Source organism: Mauremys mutica, unplaced genomic scaffold (genome assembly GCF_020497125.1).
Source record: "Mauremys mutica isolate MM-2020 ecotype Southern unplaced genomic scaffold, ASM2049712v1 Super-Scaffold_100166, whole genome shotgun sequence".
Taxonomy (NCBI): domain Eukaryota; kingdom Metazoa; phylum Chordata; order Testudines; family Geoemydidae; genus Mauremys; species Mauremys mutica.
Window position 1 is genome coordinate 974,185 of NW_025423279.1, and position 20,518 is coordinate 994,702.

General features: G+C 40.8%; 1 protein-coding gene across 1 annotated transcript in view; it reads right to left on the bottom strand.

The window, feature by feature from the left end:
• LOC123359651 (kinesin-like protein KIF20B) overlaps positions 1-20,518 on the bottom strand; it is a 47,521-nt gene that overhangs the window by 19,474 nt on the left and 7,529 nt on the right. The window contains exons 5-14 of the mRNA XM_045001123.1: positions 17,054-17,238; positions 15,265-15,319; positions 14,194-14,388; positions 12,480-12,591; positions 11,834-11,905; positions 11,596-11,742; positions 10,117-10,273; positions 8,870-9,145; positions 7,917-8,056; positions 6,221-6,371 (exon numbers count right to left, since the gene is read on the bottom strand). Coding sequence (XP_044857058.1) covers positions 6,221-6,371; positions 7,917-8,056; positions 8,870-9,145; positions 10,117-10,273; positions 11,596-11,742; positions 11,834-11,905; positions 12,480-12,591; positions 14,194-14,388; positions 15,265-15,319; positions 17,054-17,238 — 1,490 coding nt within the window. The remainder of the gene's footprint in view (positions 1-6,220; positions 6,372-7,916; positions 8,057-8,869; positions 9,146-10,116; positions 10,274-11,595; positions 11,743-11,833; positions 11,906-12,479; positions 12,592-14,193; positions 14,389-15,264; positions 15,320-17,053; positions 17,239-20,518) is intronic.

The following is a 20,518-nucleotide window of genomic DNA, read 5'->3' on the forward strand; positions in this document are numbered from 1 at the left end:
TTGCCAGTATGCCTAGGGTGACCAGACGTTCCGATAAAATTGACACTGTCCCAATATTTAGTTGTTTGTCCCGTGTCCCGACTGATGTACGGTCAAGACGTCATTTGTCCCGATATTTTGGCTCAGGGCTGGAGGAGTACCCTGGTGAGCACTCACCTGGGGTCCCAGCAGTGCTTATTTGGGGTAGCTCCCAGGAAACGGCAGGCGGCAGGACCCTGCTGCCCCTAGACACAGGGGTGGCCGGGGGGGGGTCTTTGCCTACTGCATCTACCGCAAGTGTTGGCTCCATCGTGGCCAATGGGAGCTGCGGGTGCGGACACGGCACAGATCCCCCCTGACTGCCCCTGAGGCGCTGCGTGCTACTCATGCCCCCAAGTAAGTCCCAGCCCCATAGCGTCCAGCCAATGGCAGCTGGAGTCAGTGCTTGTGGCAGGCGCAGCATGTGGAGTGGAGACCCCGCTGGCCGCCGCTGACCTTAGGAGCCAGAGGAACCGGCCAGGTGCTTCCCAGTGGGTGGGAACCATCCCCCAGGTAAGCGGCGGGGCTGCAGCTGGGGCCCTGTGCCCGCAGATGGGCTGCGGGCGGGGGCCGGGGCCATGCACCCCCAACCCGTGGCTTGCAGCAGGGCTGGAGTGGGGGCCATGAGCCCCCAACCCATGGCAGGGATGCAGCCGGAGCCAGGGCCCTGCACCCCTGACCCGCAGCTTCCTCAGGCTTTGTATCCTCCTTCTCCCATGGGGTGTGAGGGGGGTGAGCCTGGGGCTGCTCCCACGTGTGTCGCAATATTTTGTTCTTGTCATCTGGTCACCCTAAGTATGTCTTACCCCTTCCTGGAAGGTCCCTTCTATTGGTTGAAATTACATGCCATTCATCCTTGACCTCTGTTGAAACTGCCAAACAGGGTGCCCAGTTACTACCAACAAAATCAGATAGAATGCAATGCTAAAATTAGTATTTATAGACACTCATCAGGCATGAATACCAAGATTAGAGCAGCTATCGGATACAGCTTGCTATAGGCAAGGGGTTTAATGTTCACTTAATTTTGTCATCACCTTCTCTCCTCTTGGCATTTACATGGATTGCTTCATAAGATGGTGCCACGCAGAGCCAAGGTTCGCCCTAACCAACGTGTGAAGGTCTTGACAGGCATAGCACTTCCTTCTCTTGTCAGAGAAAGCAGCATCAGCAGCTTGCTCACCTGCTATGCGCTAGATCAGGGGTCTCAAACATGCGGCCCACGGGCCGCAGGGCCGCCCAGAGGGGGGGGCAAAGGGGGCAAATTGCCCCGGGCCCCGGGCTCCGCAGGGGCCCCCAAGAGAAAAGCGGAGGCTCCCACCTCCGCCCCTCTCCTGGAGCCTCGGCGCATAGAGCACCGAGTCTCCGTCCGAGCGCCTGAGCCCCGCCCCGATCTGAGCCGCGTGGGGAGGGGGCGGGGCTGGGGAAGGGAAGCGAGACCCGCCGGGGCCGGGCCGGGGGCGGGGGGAAGGGAAGCGAGACCCGCCGGGCCGGGGGTGGGGAAGGGAAGCGAGACCCGCCGGGGCCGGGCCGGGGGGTGGGGGAGGGAAGCGGGACCGGCCGGGGCCGGGGTGGGGAAAAGAGGGACCCGCCGCCGCCGAAGCGCAGCCCGGTCTTCGGCGGTGGGGGGCCCCTTCTGTTCCGGGACCCGCCGCCTAAGTGCCCCGCCGCAAAGCCACCAAACAGCTGTTGGTGGCGCTTAGCACTTTCCAGGAGGGAGGGGGGAGGAGCGGGGAGCCGCGCGCTTAGGGGAGGAGGTGGAGAAGAGACAGGGCAGGGGCGGGGCCTCATGGAAGGGGTGGATTGGGGGTGGGGCCAGGGGCAGCAAGGGGGCGTGTCAGTGATGCGGCCCTCGGGCCAATGCACTAGTCCTCATGCGGCCCTCGGGGTCATTTGAGTTTGAGACCCCTGTGCTAGATCTATGGAACTTGCTATACCACTCCTCCTTTGTTCAACATGGCTCTGAAGGGAGTGCCCTTCAACAGCTGTTATTTCTCAATCCCCTGGTGGGGGCTGGGCTACCTGGACCTCCATGTTTTGCTTCCCATTTTACTATCAGATAGAGACTAGGTAGCTCTAATCCATCTCCACATGTTAATTGGGGGAAGCCTTTAGCTTCTTACTTGAGGGAAGGAGAGAAAAGCCTCTAGGCTGCCTCATTGCCTCCTTTCCTTGATTCTTGTTTGGGTCAACATATTACTAATCAACATATTCCCATCTGCAATCCCCACTGAGGTGATGCTACACCTGTTATTTGAGCCCCCCTAGCTTCTGGGGAGGCACCTACATGATACTTTACAGTCAGAGTCCAAGCAGGCTACGGGAGCAGGGAGATTTCAAAGCTGCAGACACTGAACAGCTATGTAGATATATGCCATACAGGAGTTGAATGCCTACTTAATGCAGTGTCCGGCAGCAAAGATGTTTATGAGAAACACTAGATCCCAAAATGAATTTCAGTTTTACCATTATCAGCTTTACATACTATATATGGATTTTTACATTTCTATACACTGACCTAATGAAACACCTTGCACAGAAGTGGGTACAGCATCCACATACTGTATGACAGAATAGATCATAGACCACATTGACACTTCAGTTTTCAAAAGAGCTTAGGCAGGAAAAAGCTAAGGTTTAACGAGGTTAAGAGCAAGCCTGGCAGAAAAACAGCAGTTAAACATGCCAGTTGTAGGTAAAGTCCACGCTAACAAATATCTTGACTACATCAGAATTAGCAAATGTATTTGCAGACATAGCAAAGGGGAAGCAAGACATCTAAAAAGCAGTTTTTATTTTAAGAATTTAGAGGCAACACACAAGAAAATGAAAACAAACAGTTACTTTCATTTAGCATTTAATTTTGCTGACTTTCTTCTCCTCAGATGATAAAGTTTACGAATTGCGAATTTTTGCTTTTGTTCTGACATTGGATTCAGATTTTTTCGGAAGGCTCCCTGTTCGGCTGTGGTAGAAATGGTATCTTTCTTTGTAGGTGGCTCTTCCTCTTGGGTAGGCTTACTTTCAAAACAGTGTTTTCTTCCTACATCCAACCCATGCTTCACACTTTCACTAGACTGAGTGCCTTCTATTGTCCCATCGCTGTTCTCCTTTGGCATTTGTCTTTTAATGGTAGTTACAGTGTTGTCCTATGTTTAAATAAAATTAGTTACCACCTGCCATTATATAAAACAAGCAGCCAACATGTTTCAAGCAATAAATAATCTCAATTTAATATGAAAACAAAAAATGAAATAAACAGCCATATAACTTTTCTATAAGGATTTTTGTTGGGAAAAAAAAGTCAGCTATAGGTTACCTTCGCTGTAGGTAATAAAGAAGCGTACAATGCTTTGGAATACAGAACACAGCACAAAGGGGAAGAAAAGAAAAAGCACCAATACAGATAATACGTATGAATCAGAGGGATTATGTATTCCATCAACAGTGCAGTAATGTGTCAAAAGCTACAGAAACTTAATTCCTTCAAAAAGCATTTGGGTGACTTTTACAAACTTTTTTACACTTTGTCATCTTCTTAAGTGAAAGTCCTTAGTAACCGTCTTAACCCTTCCTCCAATCAACAGTACTCGATGTACTTTCCAATTAGGTTAGAAGTGCCCATGATAAATATTAAGCCCAAAGGAAATGCTTTAATTTCTGCTATGTACTATAATTTTGACCAAATACTAAGACCAGGCTGGCCAGAGAGCAGATATGTTGCCCTGGCATTTTTAAATAAGACATGTGGTTATAGCACTTCATCTTCACCCTATCATGTCATTAAATAAGACTGGTGGACAGAGTTAAGGTTTTTTTTGTAGTTCTATACCTGTATATCTGTCAGGTGTGAAAGCATGGTATGGACAGTTTGCTTTGGGGAAATTAATTGGAGAATGAGGAGATGACAGGAGCCATATCTTGTGTAACCCTAAAACATTTTGGAGTATAGGTATAACCCTCAAATGTGGTCGCACTACTGAAAATCTGAAGGGCAGGAATAAGATGAGTCAGTGTTAATTTGCATCCCCTAATGTACTCTATGGAATAAATCAGAGTGAGGAACTTGTAGAAAGAGTGGATGCATTTAGATAATATAGCTACAAACATAAGATCATTTTAACATGCAAATGGTATTTCTCCAGATTGTTTCAGACTAGTTGACACTTAGTGTGTGCATCAAAGTCCAGTAAGTCACTACCACCAATGTATTTATAGTCCCATACCATCCCAAAGGCTTTCAGTGCTTACCACCATTGTACATTGCTACTAAGTCAGTCAACCATTTCAAAGGCAGGGAAGAAAAGAATGGTCCTGGCTACCCATTCCGCACCACCAACCTCATTCGGTATCTGGGTGAAGGGATGATGATCAGGATACCTCTGGAATACCTGCTTTGTCTCCAAACGTCTTCTCCTGCTTCCTCTACCTCCATGCCCCCACTGAAACTTGGCTCTCGGTGCAACAATGACTCTTACTGCTCCTTCTCTCCCACACCGTAATCAAAAAGAATGATGGAGATGGTGCTGGGGACTGCTGCTTTCCCTCCATCTCCAACTCATTTCTTGCTATGTGCTTTCTCCTCTGAATTGCTCACCAAAGTCTCCTTTATATAATCTATTGCTCCTCCTCCTCCCCCCCCAACTATGCCTCTTCATTCCAGTCTCCTATTTAGTCTGACTTTGATGTCAAACTCTAGTTTCCTGCCCATCACTTCTTTCCATCTTCAACTCTAGAATCATTATCTCAAATAAAATGGCCACTCCGCAGATCTATCCCTCGGCCATCTTGGCTAATAGCCATTGATGGACCTAACCTCCATGAATTTATGTAATTCTTTTTTGAAGCCAGTTATACTTTTGGCCTTCCCCTGGCAACAAGTTACACAAGTTGAATGTATGTTGTGTAAAGAAGTACTTCCTTTTGTTTTAAACTTATCACTTTCATTGGTTTGTGTGTTATGTGAAGAGGTAAATAACTTCACTACTCACTTTCTCCAATCACTGTTTGTGATTTTGTAGTCCTCTATCATATCCCCTCTTTCTAAACTGAACAGTCCCAATCTTTTTAATCTCTCCTCATATGAAAGCTCTTCCATACCCCTAACCATTTTTGTTACCCTTTTCTGTACATTTTCTATTTCAAATAGATCTTTTTTAGAATTGGACAACCAGAACTGCACTCAGTAGTCAAAGTGTGGGCATACTATGGATTTATATAGTGGCATTAGGATATTTACCATTGTATCTATCCCTTTTCTAATGGCTCCTAAAATTGTCAGCTTTTTTGACTGCTGCTGCACATTGTGGATAATTCTTTGAGAACATCTGTTCAGTGACTCCAAGATCTCTTTCTTGAGTGGTAACAGCTAATTTAGACCCCATCATTTTGTATGTGTAGTTAGGATTGTTTTCCCAAGTGCATTACTTTGCATTTCTCAACATTGAATTTCATCTGCCATTTTGTTGCTCAATCACCCAGTTTTGTGAGAACCCTTTGTAAGTCGAAAGCAGACTGCGAAGAGTTAACCATCTTGAGTAAAAAAAAATTTATTGTCTGCAAACATTGCCACCTCACTGTTTTCCCCTCTTTCTCCAGACCTTTTATGAATATGTTGAATAGCACTGGTCCCACTACAGATGCTTGGGGGGATACCACTATTTACCTCTCTCCATTGTGAGAGCTAATAATTTATTCCTTCACCATTTCCCATCTTTTAACCAGTTATTACAACTCTTTTTTGAAAAGATATTTAGGCTCCTATAAACATATTCAGTGTGAGTAGCCTAAAGTCACTGAAATTAAACAAAAAGTTAAATTCATATTAGATTCTACTATAAGCTATAAACGCATCCATCTTTTTAGCACACAAAGCCCAAATTTTAGAACCTGAACTACTTACTTTTCGTCTTATAGTGCACATCTCTAAATTTTCATCCCTTGAAAAATCCCTAAAATAGATCTTGTTGAGAGTTCTTTTATGACAAGCTAAAAGGTACCAACTTCTAATTTAACAAGAAATAAGGTCTACGCTACTTGGAACAAGAATTCTTGAAGTCACCACTACTACATCCATTCCTTGGCATCTGGAGTCAGTTTACATTAATACCCAACCATGAGAAGTAAGTACTCATCCGTTAACAGTAGGTTAGGTCCTAGTACAAACCCATATTCTTCAATATGTAGGGGAAAAATAAATTACCAGCATTCCAGCTCTTTCATTACAATGGGAATCCTTTATCTCCTGTTCTTCATCCAGGTTTTTGGCACATTCATTTACTAAATCCTTGTAGATTTCCAAGCGTTGTTCAGAAGCTTCTTCTAGCAATTCTCGTTCATAAGAAAGGCATTGCCTGTATTTAAAGAGTTCTAATGCTAGAAATTACTTTTTTTATTATTATTATAAAACAAAGAATGTTAATGGGTCTCTGACACTACACTTTGACTGTCAGAACCTGGGTATTCTCCCATGCTTGTTAATTTTAACCCAGTTCACAAAATGAAGTTACAGCTGCTCTTTCTAACAAACTTCACAAGTGTATATTAATCTTGCGGTCAGAAACAGTCCAGTAACTACAAATTACGAAAAATATTTATATAGATCAAGGATTTCACAAGGTTTTCTGAATCGTGCATATTATTAGAGGTAAACTGTACACTAAAATTTGTGTACATTTTTCATCAGCCATTCAAGCAGCTTTTGAGCCTCACATACCACAATTACTTATAGCATGGTAGTGCGCTCTGTATGCCCTCCTCTTGCATGGAGCATATCTGCAGTTGATACAGGGATTGGAATTTACAGATGTCCAAAGTCTATCCCAAATCATGTCAAAGTTTTATTACTTAGTTCAAGACATCTAGAATTGAAACATTTTATTGTTCTGAAAAGCATTTATATTGGACCATCAACTAGAGTAGATTTGCAACTGGTTTTCTTCCTGTAATTTTAGCAGACAGTGCAACAGGCAGCTATATAGCTAGAACTTTATGTCTAAAGCCACTGAAAACATATTCATCTTCCTCCCAATTAGATGACATTCGTTTTTTGCCTTGGTAGCGTGAAAGATCTTAGGACTTCAGAATTATCATTTGTCTTTCGTTGTTCTCACCTTTCAGTGGTTTAAAATTAGTCAATACAGGACACTGGGTTTTTTATTTTTGTTTAATGTAAAGTTTAGATACAATACATGTTGCTTTCACAGCAAGTGATTAATGTCAACTTGGGTATGGGGTTTGAACTAGCTTTGGCAAGTAAAAGGACTTCAGAGTAAGAAAGCTGAGGGGAAAGATTAGAGCAGTCAAAAAGAATTTGTAGTTCTTTTTCCTTTTACAAAGCATCTTAACCAATGTAATTTCTAAGGGAGGTGGGGGGGGGGGGGGAAGGAGAACTCAATTTTATTTGAGCAAATCCAGCCATTTGGTATAGTGAAAAAGCAAACAAATTGACATCATGAAACAGAAAGCTGTTTAGCTTTAGCCTTTTTATTTATTATTAAATGAAGCCTTGTATATACAGGAAAGTTTGCTATAAGCAGAGGTGTGAATATGAACAGATACACATTGGGCTATGCCTGTATAAGCCCTTATTCTAATTAGAAGAGTAACTTCTTCAGTTTGACATGTTTTCTGAGAAGGGGTTTAAGCTAAACCAAAGAGAATCACTTATATTGGACACTGGAATAAGAGTGTCCGCACAGGGTGGAGGTGTAGGAAGGGGCAGCTATGTTAAACTTCCCCAACACTAAATATTTGGCTTTTATTTTATTATTTCATTTTTACTTGCAACTGTAAAAGATACAAATATTTACCACCTACAGGCTAAAATTAAAAGACTGAGTTACACAACAGTGTAAACTATGTACAACTAGAAGAAACCTAAGCAACTGTTAACTTACCTGAAATCTGTTTCCTGTTGAGCAAAACACTGAGTAAGTACTTGTGCGGCTTCTTCACGAATTTTTAATTCCAGGAGTAACTTATCTTTTCTCTCATTGATCAACTTGCTTTTCAAGTCTTCTATTATAGTTAGTAGTCTCTACAATGATCACAAATAATCTTTTAATGCTTTTATAAAAGGAAAGTTTTCAGAAATATTATTTCTTAATCACTGCTCCAAGAACTCTAGATTTTAACCTTGTTTTGAACAGATAGATTAAATGTTCGTAAATTACTGTACCAGTGCAAACCATCAATATTGTATACATACGTACACAGAACAAGCATGTTCAAGAATCCAAAGAACATTATAAAGTATTATCTCACCTTTTTAGAAAATTTTTCTAAGAAAGATTGGAATGATTTATCTATCTACCCATCCTCCTGTTTTCTGATAATGGTAGCAGAATTGGACACAATGGTTGCTCACATTTCAAAAAGAAATCTGAACCAAATGTCTCATATTTGAAGAACCTTTTATTTTAAACAGTATATTTTTAAAATAGACATTGTTTCTCAAGGAGCATTAGTTGGAGAATATATCACAGCACAATACAATCCAAAGCAAGAGTGGTTTCCAAATATAGTATTGTCCCAGATTAAACTGATGAGCATGCTGAAGCATAGAAAAAAGTTTGCTTCCAGAGATCTTGCATGCATAGAATATAGGCATAAAGGATTTTTTAATATTACTGAAGTCCACAGCTTGCCCATGCTGTAAAATACAGTATACTGAGAAGAGGTCTATTTACACTGACTTTCAGTAACGGGTGCAACCAAACTTAAAAAGCCATTTTTACCCAGTTTTCCACAACAGGCAGCATGCTTCAGTCCCCCACAAATACATTATACTAAGGATACCACCTACCCATCAAAAGTTATATTGTATTGACTGAGCATTCCAGGTACATACCAGATAATCTTCTTTTCCAATAATTACTTTATTTTCCTCCTCCTCATTTGGCATCTCTTTTGCCATATCATGCTCCTCATGTGTCTCATTGTTATCCACAGTTAAATCATCGTCATCTTCTATCACATCTTCCAGGCTCCTGTCCCAAAGTACAGTGGCTCTTTTTCTTGCTACCTGGATTTTAGTGTCCACATTATTTATGAGAGAGACTTCTCTTGCAGACTTCTGGACAAATGGATGATCTTGGGGAGCATTAGAAGCGTCTAGAACACAAATCTGTTGAGGGAAAGAGGTTGTCAATTGTTTGTTAGACACTAGTTAAGAGAATACTAAGCACTTATGGAGGTAGCCTGCAGCCATGGATATCAGTTAGCTTGCAGCTAGGGGCTGTACTTCATTTTGTTGGCAATGCGCACTTGCAGTTACCACACCTGAAATTTTCTGCCACACTACAAAACAGGAATCATTTTGAATTGCAGAGAAGAGCAGGAATCATGCAGAAACTGCACTGTTTTGAGACCCAGGGTTCTCCTGGAATGAAGCACTGGAGACTGGCTAGAGGGACAAAACCACCTCAGGAGTGGGGTTGCTAATTCCTTTGGCATAGAAGAACTGCTGCTATGTTATTTTGGCAAGAACAGTGGGAGACTCTCTCAGGAGCCAAAGGCAGCTTGTCCCTTTTGCAGAGTCAGACTGCAGTTAGTGCTGGAGAGTAAGTAACTCCCCCCAGAGATTGGAGGAATTGAAGGGGGAGGAAAAAACCTGATGTACTTCTCACCCTGTTCTCTTATTGATTATAAGTTATTTGATCTCAGCAGGCATGTGGTGAGATGTTTGCATTCAAAATATGAATGTTTAAAATGTCTGTATCAGGTCAGAAATAGGACAAGCCATGTGTGTGGAAGTTGGAATTTCTAGGGATTATGGTTCTCTAGCTGGCAGAGCCCAAGAGAGCATTATAATCACAACAGCTTTTTGTAAAGACTCATTTTTTTATATGTTTCCTTCCCAAAACTATGAAGAATTTCAACCAGAAAAGATTCTAGAACATTAAATTTGATCACGAGGAGACAAATTTAGAGACAAAATTCAAAAAAAAAAATCACTGAAGTATAATATGCAAGGAATTTTAGAGACTTGCTTTAAGTGCAAGTATAAATTGTATAGATATGGAACTACTAAATTAGCTCCATAATGTAACTTTGAAGATTTTAAAAAATAAAGCTACAAAGTTATAGTGCACTTACTTTTTGGGCAATTGCAGAGAACTTTAGCACATTGAGGGTTTCATCATATGCACACTGGCTGATGTTTACTATCATATATACCTTCCCTTTTCCACTGAAAAAGCCTTGAAGGAAGTGAGTTAGTTTACTTTCCCGAAATGGTATATGCAGCTGCAGCCTAAAAATAATACCAAAGTTAGATACATTCCAGTTCAGTAGGAAAAAAAGCCTCAGTCATAACATTTCAATCTGCAATTCCTGGATTCTTTAACCCTATAAAAACAGAGCACGTTAGGTCTTAGAAATTTAAGCATTAAAAATATGTTAGAATGATAGTAAGCTATCACACTTCTAAAGATTCTACCTCATACAGGTATTTTAGTACCTCTCACATTACTGTAAAATTGGAGAAAGATACTTGGTTTCCTGCATGTACTTGACAGCACTTTGTATTTAGCCAGTTTCACTATTTCTCTTGCGTAGTCTGGTTGTGTGGATCTCCCATACAGTAATGGGGGTGAGCATGCAGAGAAAGAAGAGTTGTTGAATCACAAGAGTGCAGGATTTTTAATTGATGGTGTCTCCCTAATTTAATGTCACCCTGTGCAGAGCCAACACGAGGCCTATGCACCACTTGCTCCCTAATATGAGGGCGTATGAGGAACTTAAGTGGTACGTGGGCTTTATGCTAGCCCTTTAGAGGAAGACAAATGGATTGAGGTAAAACTATTGCGACATGGTATGGTGTCCAGAGATATCTATTCATTATAGCCACAGTTGTCCAAGGGCAGCTACTCTCTGCACTGTCCTAAGGTTGAAGATTCCTTTCCATACTTAAGTATCAGAGGGGTAGCTGTGTTAGTCTGGATCTATAAAAGCAGCAAAGAATCCAGTGGCACCTTATAGACTAACATCTTGCATCCGAAGAAGTGGGTATTCACCCACGAAAGCTCATGCTGCAAAACGTCTGTTAGTCTATAAGGTGCCACAGGTTTCTTTGCTGCCTTTCCATACTTAGAATTTGACCTGCTGTTAGATGCAGTCCTTCCCCCCAATCCACCTTCTCTGCTGAGAACCTCTGGTGCTTCACCAGCCTGGCCTGTACCTTAATGCTGGTCCTGACTTCCAATAACCAAGCACCAGCAGACAAGTGTACAGATCAGGAAGAGCGCAGGAGTTTCCTGCCACAAAGCTTGGTTTACAAATAAAGCAGTCACTAGTCATGGAAGACTAAGCAAATTTTTTTCAAATTCCTACAAATTTTGAATAATCAGAATGAATAGCAAAATGTCTGAAAAGTGTATTAACTGCTACATTTTCAAAAAACTACTCCTTAGTGTGTTCAATCAGACTTCCCAGAAATTTTGCACATTTGGGCTGAAGAGGGGAAAATTTATCAAACTGCTTTTTCTACTGTAACTACAGTTAACCTTTGTGCTACATGTTGTAGAAAAATAAATTTTTGTGGCTTTATAGAACAGCTAAAGGTATAGCACCTACTTTGACCGTTGACTGTTCTTGAGTGCATTGATGCATTTGCCTAGAATCAGTAGAGAGGTGTTAATATTTCCACTCTCTTTCAATCTATCACCTTCATTGCGCGTCTTGGTACATCTCTCTGAGCCAGCAAGATCACAGAGTGCCAATCTGAAAATACAGATTAATAGTTATTTTGCTTTTCAGGCATTTTGAAGTCAGCAAAATTAGTGTTAGCTTTGAAATAAACACAATCACTTACTCACTGACTCGTGTTACATTTGGTGCTTCGGAATCTTCAATCTTTAACATTTTAACAGTGAATATGCTGTGACTAAAAGATAGATACAAATTAAACAAAAAACCAAAAACACTGGTCTAATTTCAACACGACTTAAAATCAAAACATTTTAGTCTCTATAATGCCTGTGTGGGGAGCATTTCATGATTGAAGATAAGGTAAATTTTCATGTTACAGCATAACACCCTGAGTGTGCGTATGAGCATATACACTTGAGACCTAAATGCAGTCTTTTTTTAATTGCTTAAACAGGCAAAGTAGCAGACTACCCCATACCCAACATTCTATTTATTATTAGAAGCCCGAGGACTTTTCAAACCCCAAATGAGACTGGAATATAAAGGCAAACAAACTTAACAGCTAAATGCCTTACCTTCAAGGAAGGCATTTCAGCAAAAGGTATTCAATTCTTATGTAGGTCAATCTTATTGCAAGATTTGAGCAAAAATTGCAGTTTTTGTTCACCATTAAAGTAGGTCAAATCCGGAAGCTAAAAGGTCTGGACTCTTCCATCAACACAAGCTCCGCAGAGATTTTAAAAATTGGTCAGTGTGGTTTGTGTGTTCTACTACCCTATATTGAACAATATCAATAACAGTTCTCTCACCTTCTACTGGAGTAAGTATTCAGTTTTGTGCAAGCAATACTCTGGTGCTTCAATCCGAGCTTCAGAAGTTTAAAAGCTTCTTTTGAATCAGAAACCTGAATCCACTGCAGATCTTGAAAGGAAATACCAAGATTTCATATTTCATGGTCCACGCATTATTTAATACGTATATCTTGATTAGCACTAGAATAATACTTTCATTTAGACTGTGTTTCTGCTTTAGCATGCCCTCTTGTGAAAATGGCAATCACACTTGACAACTCTCTGCAATCAATTGAATCAATCTTACTGAAAAGAGTCATGGATCAGTATTTTGAGTCTACAAAATAATGAAACCCATATTGATAAATGCAACAATGCTTGTACCTGAAATCACAAGAGAACTTCAAGCAATATTAAGATTGTAACTTCTGTTAACTAAAAACATGGAAAAAATACAATAAAATTACCCAGCGATAGCTCTCAAAGTAATACTGGACTGTGACAAAAATCGAAAGTTAGATCAAATTTTGGTTTTTTTGCCTTGTATTCTTGAGTTGATGTTGTCCTCAGTGTAATGGTATGTACTAAGACATGGCTGTAAGACTTTCTTTCTGATCCTGTATAAAATGTATGTTTAGAATCTCTGTAGATAGGAAGTAGCTAAGTGGCATGTACACCAGTTTAAACTAATTTTTTAGGGTAGGTCTACACTGCAATTAGGCACCTGCAGCTTGCACAGGCCAGCTGACTTGGGCTTGGAGGGCTTGGGCTAAGAGGCTGTTTAACTGCAGCGTAGATGTTTGGACAGACCCTCCTACCTCGCAGGGACCTAGAGCCCAGGTCCCAGACCAAGCCCAAAACATCTACACTGCAGTTAAACAGCCCCTTAGCCTGAGTCAGTTGACATGGACTATCCATGGGTTTTTAACTGCAGAATAGATGTACTGTTAGGGGCTGAAGCTATACTTTGCAAAGGGGGTGAAAAAAAAGCTAACACCACCATCATGTCCAACACCCACAAATAAACCCTTATTGGGCCTTCTAAACTGGACCTGGTTAGGTCTATTTGCCTGCATGAGGTGTCACACACACAAAAAAACTTATGCTGGGGTGGAAGCAGGCAAGTCAGCCCTTGTAGAGTTTCCATGAATAATTCAACCTAGTTGTGATCAGTGTAGCTTGAGAGATTTGAAGACATAGGCTTCCCTCAAGAAGGGAGCTATTATAATTGTGCGGCTGAGCTTTCACCAGACAGACTTATCAAAAAGCAGAACTCTCTCTGGAATTCTTTTGTTCAAAACAAAAAACCAAAAAAAACAAAAAAAAAAGAGAGATACTATGTAAAACCAAACTGCTTTCTTCAGTTTTGTTTCTAACATTCATGGTATTAGGAAAAAATATAGACTTGGGGAAAAGAATTTTCTACAGAGAAAATTAGGATACAGGACCCTAGGAAGTGCACTCTGGAAATTAGGGGAACATTGTGGAAGACCTCCTAATAAAGTGCATGCACATATGTACACATACACAAGCACTTTACATTTGGGGGGAGTGAAAACTTGGAAACATTGCCATTTTCAGAATGGATTACTCACGCTTGATACACAAGGTAAAGACATTCCTTATCCTACTACAAAGTTAATTCACATTCTTCAATGCTGGCACCAGGATGAATACACCTGAAATTCAAACAAGTTATCATAACCAGCATAATAAGTGGTATGTCAGTTACCTTTTACATAAGAGCAGCCTTTGGTGTCTTGAGCAAGACGTAGCACCCTTCTTTTCTTGTCATTTGACACTGGGAGTAGTAAGTCATAAATGCACTCATTGTAAATCTCACAAAAGGAAACCCAAACAGAAAATTTCATGTAGCTTGCCATGCTCGTGTTAGGCTGTTCAGGTTCTTTTAGGAGTTCTTCCAAGTCTGCCAAAACATTTATTCAGTTACAAAAATGCCCTGCTTAAATGAAGCCTTTAAAGCAATATGATAATTAACTTTTAGCTCAAGTTATATCTCAGCACAGAATTGACTAATTAGATATTACAAAATATGAACTTGGATTCAGATCAGACTACTTTACAACAGTAAGAAGCTATTGTGATCAATAAGCAAATAACATTTTTTGGTCAACTGTGAATCTCTACCTACCTACACTACATTTATCATGACAATCACTGAAGCTCACCTGCTCTTATTCAGTGGCAATAATTGGTTTAATACCAAGTTTTAAACAAGTTTTATTATATACTTGAACTCTCTCAAAGACTAACATCTTCAGAACATACTTGTTAATTCAATTTAGATAATGCTTTCCACTACTTTTAAATCTTCCCTTTTAAAAAAACATTGAGAATATTATTTGATATATCTATGGGGCTTATTTTGGATTCCGCCCCCGATAGAATAAATTTAATTATAACTAAGTGCTCATAAGAGTTGCTATGATGACAGCACTAGAAATACCACCATTACCAGCAGGACAAGTTCCCCCCTACCACATCCTACTCTGCAGTCTGCCTTAATTCAGACCTAGATGAGTACTGCAGTCTTCCTACCAACTTTATCTTTGGCCTCTCTGACAAGTCTAACAATTGGAGCAGTTTGTGTCATGAGACCCATCCACAAGAAACTATATACAGACCAATTTGTTTCACACAGCCCATCTGCTGTCAAATGACAAACACTTTCAACTACCAGAAACCTGAGCTCAAAGTGAATCACTGATCTAGAGAATGGCCCTCAGCCTCTTAAATAAAAGAAGGGGGCGGGGGAATTAAATGGTTTTAATATAGAACATACCTTCAGATGATTCTGAAGTTTTGCTGTGATTGTTTATGCTGTTTTGAGAGTCTACCTATAAAACAAGGACAAAAGAAGGAACAAAGATTGATTTTAAAATATTTTGTCCTTATTATGTCATGGTCAATAAAATAATATTAGGTATTCAAAACCATCAATTTTGTATCATAGTACTACTGCTCCACTAAAGGCCAATCAATTTTAGCAATGATACGCCATTAAAAGTTTACTGGCCACATGAAGTTTCCAGTGGCTGTTAATGTCACAAGACTAGAGAACAGCATCTCCAAATTTCTAAGGAGCGGCATGTCAAACTAACAAGCTTGGAACAGCAACAAAAAACTAGAATGCTCACTTGAAGAGCTTAGCTAAATGATTGTATCACAACATATCCTGTTAAGAGACCATGCTAAAGTCTGTTTCAAGCTGAAATTAAAAAAATTAGATTCCAAAGACTATGGGGTACCATTTTTTGCTAAACTTATACTTGTAAATCAAAGGAAGAGGAATTCCTACTGCTAATACTTAAGTTTATATATACTTCCAATATCCAGTTTTGTAATGGTAACACATATTGTATGGCTGCAAGTAGCAGAAACTGAATTCATCTGCCAAGAACTATAAATGCAAGTACAGTGTACCTTCAAAAGAAAACATGGATTAAAAGTGAGGTTCTTTATATGCCCATGATAAGCTGAGATCCCATCAACTGATTCATGCAACAGCCACAAAAGCCAAGTGGTTATATTACTAAAACTTCAAAGAGGATTTTTAAACACACACACACACACACGCAAAATCCTGGCCACACTGACATAAACGGCAGTTTTTCCGCTGACTTCAGTGGGGCCACGATTGCAACCACCAAGCATGGGTTACATGCCATCTCTCCCCAGTCTATTCTATTTTCTCTCCTTCACCAACCTGTCTGGTACTTTCCTCTAACTGCTCCCCCACAGATTCAAAAATGTAAGCAAAAACATACATGTACTTTTCTGACGTCTTTAAAATTTGTTAGGTGCTGACTGAAATATAAGAATCCATATGTTGGAACTTTCTTTTAATTTAAGATTTTTGCCTGTAATCTCCTAATCAATGTTTTAGTTTAAAACATCTTTGATTATTTTCTGTGCTCTCTTTATACAAGTTTGTAATCACATTTAAGAGATTTTACTGGAAAGCTTTGCTTTTAACTCAGGTTAAAGATCACACAATAAATGTGCTCCATCTCACCAAAAAGTACCACCACTAAAATATCCAGAGGACAGCCTGGCATTTTCAATCTGCCTTTATAAAGAAAGGGCAACCCTCTCCAGGTAGTCCCAACTTCCCATCTCCTGTTCATTTTTATTTGTGATGTTCCATGCACTTCAGAATTTTGTTTCTATATCATGATAGATGCCGTTTACATTTCAAGTCACTCAGTTATTTGATGTTTATGTTAACAGAAGACTAGGCCACTCTGGAACGTCAGCATTCCAGATAACTTTTTTCTTACCACAACCCAGGAATACAGTGCTGCTTCACTATACTCCAGGGCAGAACAGCAGCAACGGTAGGAATAATTAGGTGAAGCTCCATCAGAAAACCCATTTCAATCCACTCCTTATACTAAATCCCATCTTCCTTTTCATTTCTACAAGTTTCCATATCCAAACATTTAGCCACATCCATGTTTGACTGCTGCCTCACCTTATTGTCGTGAAAAGAAGATCAACCTTACAAACTCAGTAAGTGTGTATACACATATGCTCTGTGCACGCGCGCCATACAAAAACTTCTGCCGTACCTCTTTCATTAGACGAAGTATTGAATTTTTCACAGCAATTTCTTCTCTCACTTGTTCTTTAGTCAGCCTTATATAATCTTTACATCGAAGGGGTTTGAAATCCATATCTGGATACAGTTGGCCATGAATGCTTTTAAACAACATATCCATAGTTCTTGGCAGAATACCAATGTCAGCTTCTGTCCCTGTAATCAAAATACAAGAGCTATATCAAGGCACTGTATGCTTGGCAAGCAAGACATTGGTGAAAAAGTTAGAACTCATCTTTCCCTTCAGGTGGTAAAAAGGAAGTAAGGGTCACTCCCCCCTCACATGCCATCATAGTTACAAGGCAAGCTGCACCTTAAATACCTTTGTAGTCCCTCAAGTGCACCCTTCAGGCAACAGGCTTCACTTCTCTCAAGCATAGACACCCACAGTTCAATCTGGGTTGGACTGACTATCTGGGTTGCTGCCCCCCTTGTTTCCAACTGTGTTAACCCAACAGGTCCAATTGTATTTGGCACCTGCAAGAAATTTCTGTCCAGTAGACTCTGACCAGTGACTGATTAAAGCAACTCAAAACAGCGTCATGGATGTTTATCCATCCAAAGAGAAATGGGTTAAGACAACAAAAGCTATTACACATCTGGTCTTACCTACACTTTATCCTTTCCTTGCAAGTTTATGAAGGTTCCACTTACCCTGGATTCTCTCCCTCCTACCTGAAACCCCATCCTTTGCCTCAGGCAGAGACAGACTGCCCTCCTGCATTCTCTGCCTCTGTCTCTCACTAGCAGCATCTAAGCTCCAACTGCAGCTGGCAACTCCCCTCCCTCAGAATTAACTGTTTATGGTCCTTTTGATCTCTAGGCTCTGGCACTGATAATACAACTGTGTAATTTTTTGTTGGTGCCTGAAAGGAATCTCTTCCCACTTGGTTGCCCACCCATTATTCCTTAGTAATTGTTTACCCTGAGAGATCTTCTATTTTTTGTTCTTGCTTGCTCTTCCTAACCATGCCTTTTAATTCACTGTTTAGTCAGACAGAATCAAGCAGGTAAACCAAATTGTATAGCAATACAGATATTTCCCTTGTTCTCCCCATATGCCCTTTGGCATGAGCATTCAGTGATTAGAGGGGGTGGTCATGTAAGCCAATTAGCAGACGTAGACCAAAAGTGAGAAATTATATTGATAATACTTGAAGGGGGAAAATAAGACCATGGCATTAACTATCAAACTCAGAAGAACAGCTCAGGTCACAGTACCTTTTATTTTCTTACTTGACCAAGGAGGGAGGTTTACCCACTACAACCTCTCTCCAAGTACACTTGGTAAGTGTAACATGTAAAAGATGGAGTGTCCTGCCTCCAGACAGGAAGATACATAACTTAAACAAGTGATCTCATTTATCTCTCTGGCGGCAATTTGCCTAAGTCTCAAAACCGTAACACTGTGTGACAGTGTGATTAACAGAGAGTCTTTGCTCAGGAGAGTGACTAGAGCAGAAGGCAAGAATACATGTGTGCGGGCAAAGCAATCTGGAAGACATTTTACTCCACTTACCTGCACTATGGTTTCACACCCCTTCTCTTTCACAAGCACCTTGCATTCATGACCAGTGACTAAAAGGCACTTTGTAGTGTGTGAAAGTAGAATGAATTATATTGTAAAAATAAGAATGGATTAAAGAAATGTTGTATGTACCTTTAAGCAGAAATAAGAAATGTTGAAATACAGGTGCCAGGAAAAGAAACATTAGGCATAAACAATGGTGCTAATGGCAAAACATTAACAGAAGATGGGTAATAGTTAGTAAGGAAATAAGATATGCATGCCTAGCCCAGGTAAACTTATCTGATTCTGCTTCCTTTGTTATCTTGTTAAGTTCTCACCCTTTTATCTGTATAAATAAGATAGTTTGTGTCTTGCATGGTGCTCACATTATCTGGGTGTCATTAGCAGAGCGCTGTGCTAATAAAACAGAGTGGTCTGACTGTCTCTCACAGTGCCTTACTAGTGACCAGCAGCAAGCCCTTCCAGGCGCTGTAGTCACTCAGCACAACAGCATGTGGAGCCCCACACACCCAGCTAGATTCCATGAATGCTCCCAGAGCCACTCATGAATCACACAGCGAAAGGCACTAAAGCCAAATCCCTCCAGCTCCCAGCACTGTACCTCAGGAATATACCATCTTGCATTGCTCAAGATGGGCAGTGCAGATTTAGTTGGTTCACCACTTCAGCAATGAAAAGTGGATATGCACCAGCCTTTGCAAAACCTGACAGGATTTGCCACACACTTCATACAAACTCACTGGTAAAGATAAACAATTAAACCAATGTATTTACTATAAAAGAGATTTTAAGTGATAGGCAAAAAGCCAGAGTTAGTTACCAAAAGAAATAAAAAGATAAGCACGCAGTCTAAACTCTCAACTCTGTTAGACTGGGAAACATCTAGATTAAGCAGTTTCTCCCCCTACTGGATATTGCAGTCCTTAATATACAGATTTATTCCTTAAACCTGGGCCAATCTCCTCTGTTGGAGCCTTGTTTTTTCAGTGTCTATGGGCTAGTTTCACTGGCAATGCTAAACATGGCTTGAGTGGTTGTGGTGCTCTGAAGAAAAAAAAAACCCACCTCCACAAGGGGCGTAGCTGGTGCACTGTCTACACTGCCAATTTACAGTACTGAAACTTGCTGCGCTCAGGGGGGTGTTTTTTCACACCCCTGAGTGAGAAAGTTACAGCGCTGTAAATTGCCAGTGTAGACAAGCCCTTAGTTGTTTGCAGCATAGGTAGGGGCAGGAGAAGGGCCCAGTATGTGTCTGTCTGTTTTTTGTGCTTGGAAAAACACAAGTCCAGGCATGTCTGGGGGCACTGCTGAGTCTCCAGGCAAGGTTGAGCAACTCCCCTGGTGTGGCCTCATGCAGGTGATTCATTGAATTGTAGCTTCCTTGCTGGACAATTGTTGTGAATGGGTTGTTTGAAACCCCACCCGGGTGTTGGTTACTTTCCTTCCTGTTGCCTCTGGGGAGCGAATATCTGGCTGATTCCTCAACTTACAACATGTTTTAGGGACAACCATACAACACAATTCTCATAACTTCATGTGTATTAATATACATATATGGAGAGAGAAATTACCTTCAGCAGATCATAACCTTGCCCCGGATACCTTACGAGGCCTGCTTTACATGCAAGATTACGATTATATAAAAAATGAGGAATATGGGGGTTACAAGATGCTCCCCCAAGGTATAGTATATCACACTGTCCATTTTAAATACACCTTTTTTAAAAAGCATAAAGTGCAGCATTACCCTAGAAACTGTCTCTCTGGTGCTGGCAGCTGAACTAAATATAAAGAAGTAGTGTTGATACCAAGAGGCTATGTTGGGGCTACTGCTCATTGGGATATTGTAAGGGAATGGTTACCTATAGGGATATCTTAACTTGAAATCTAGCCAGTTTAAAAGAA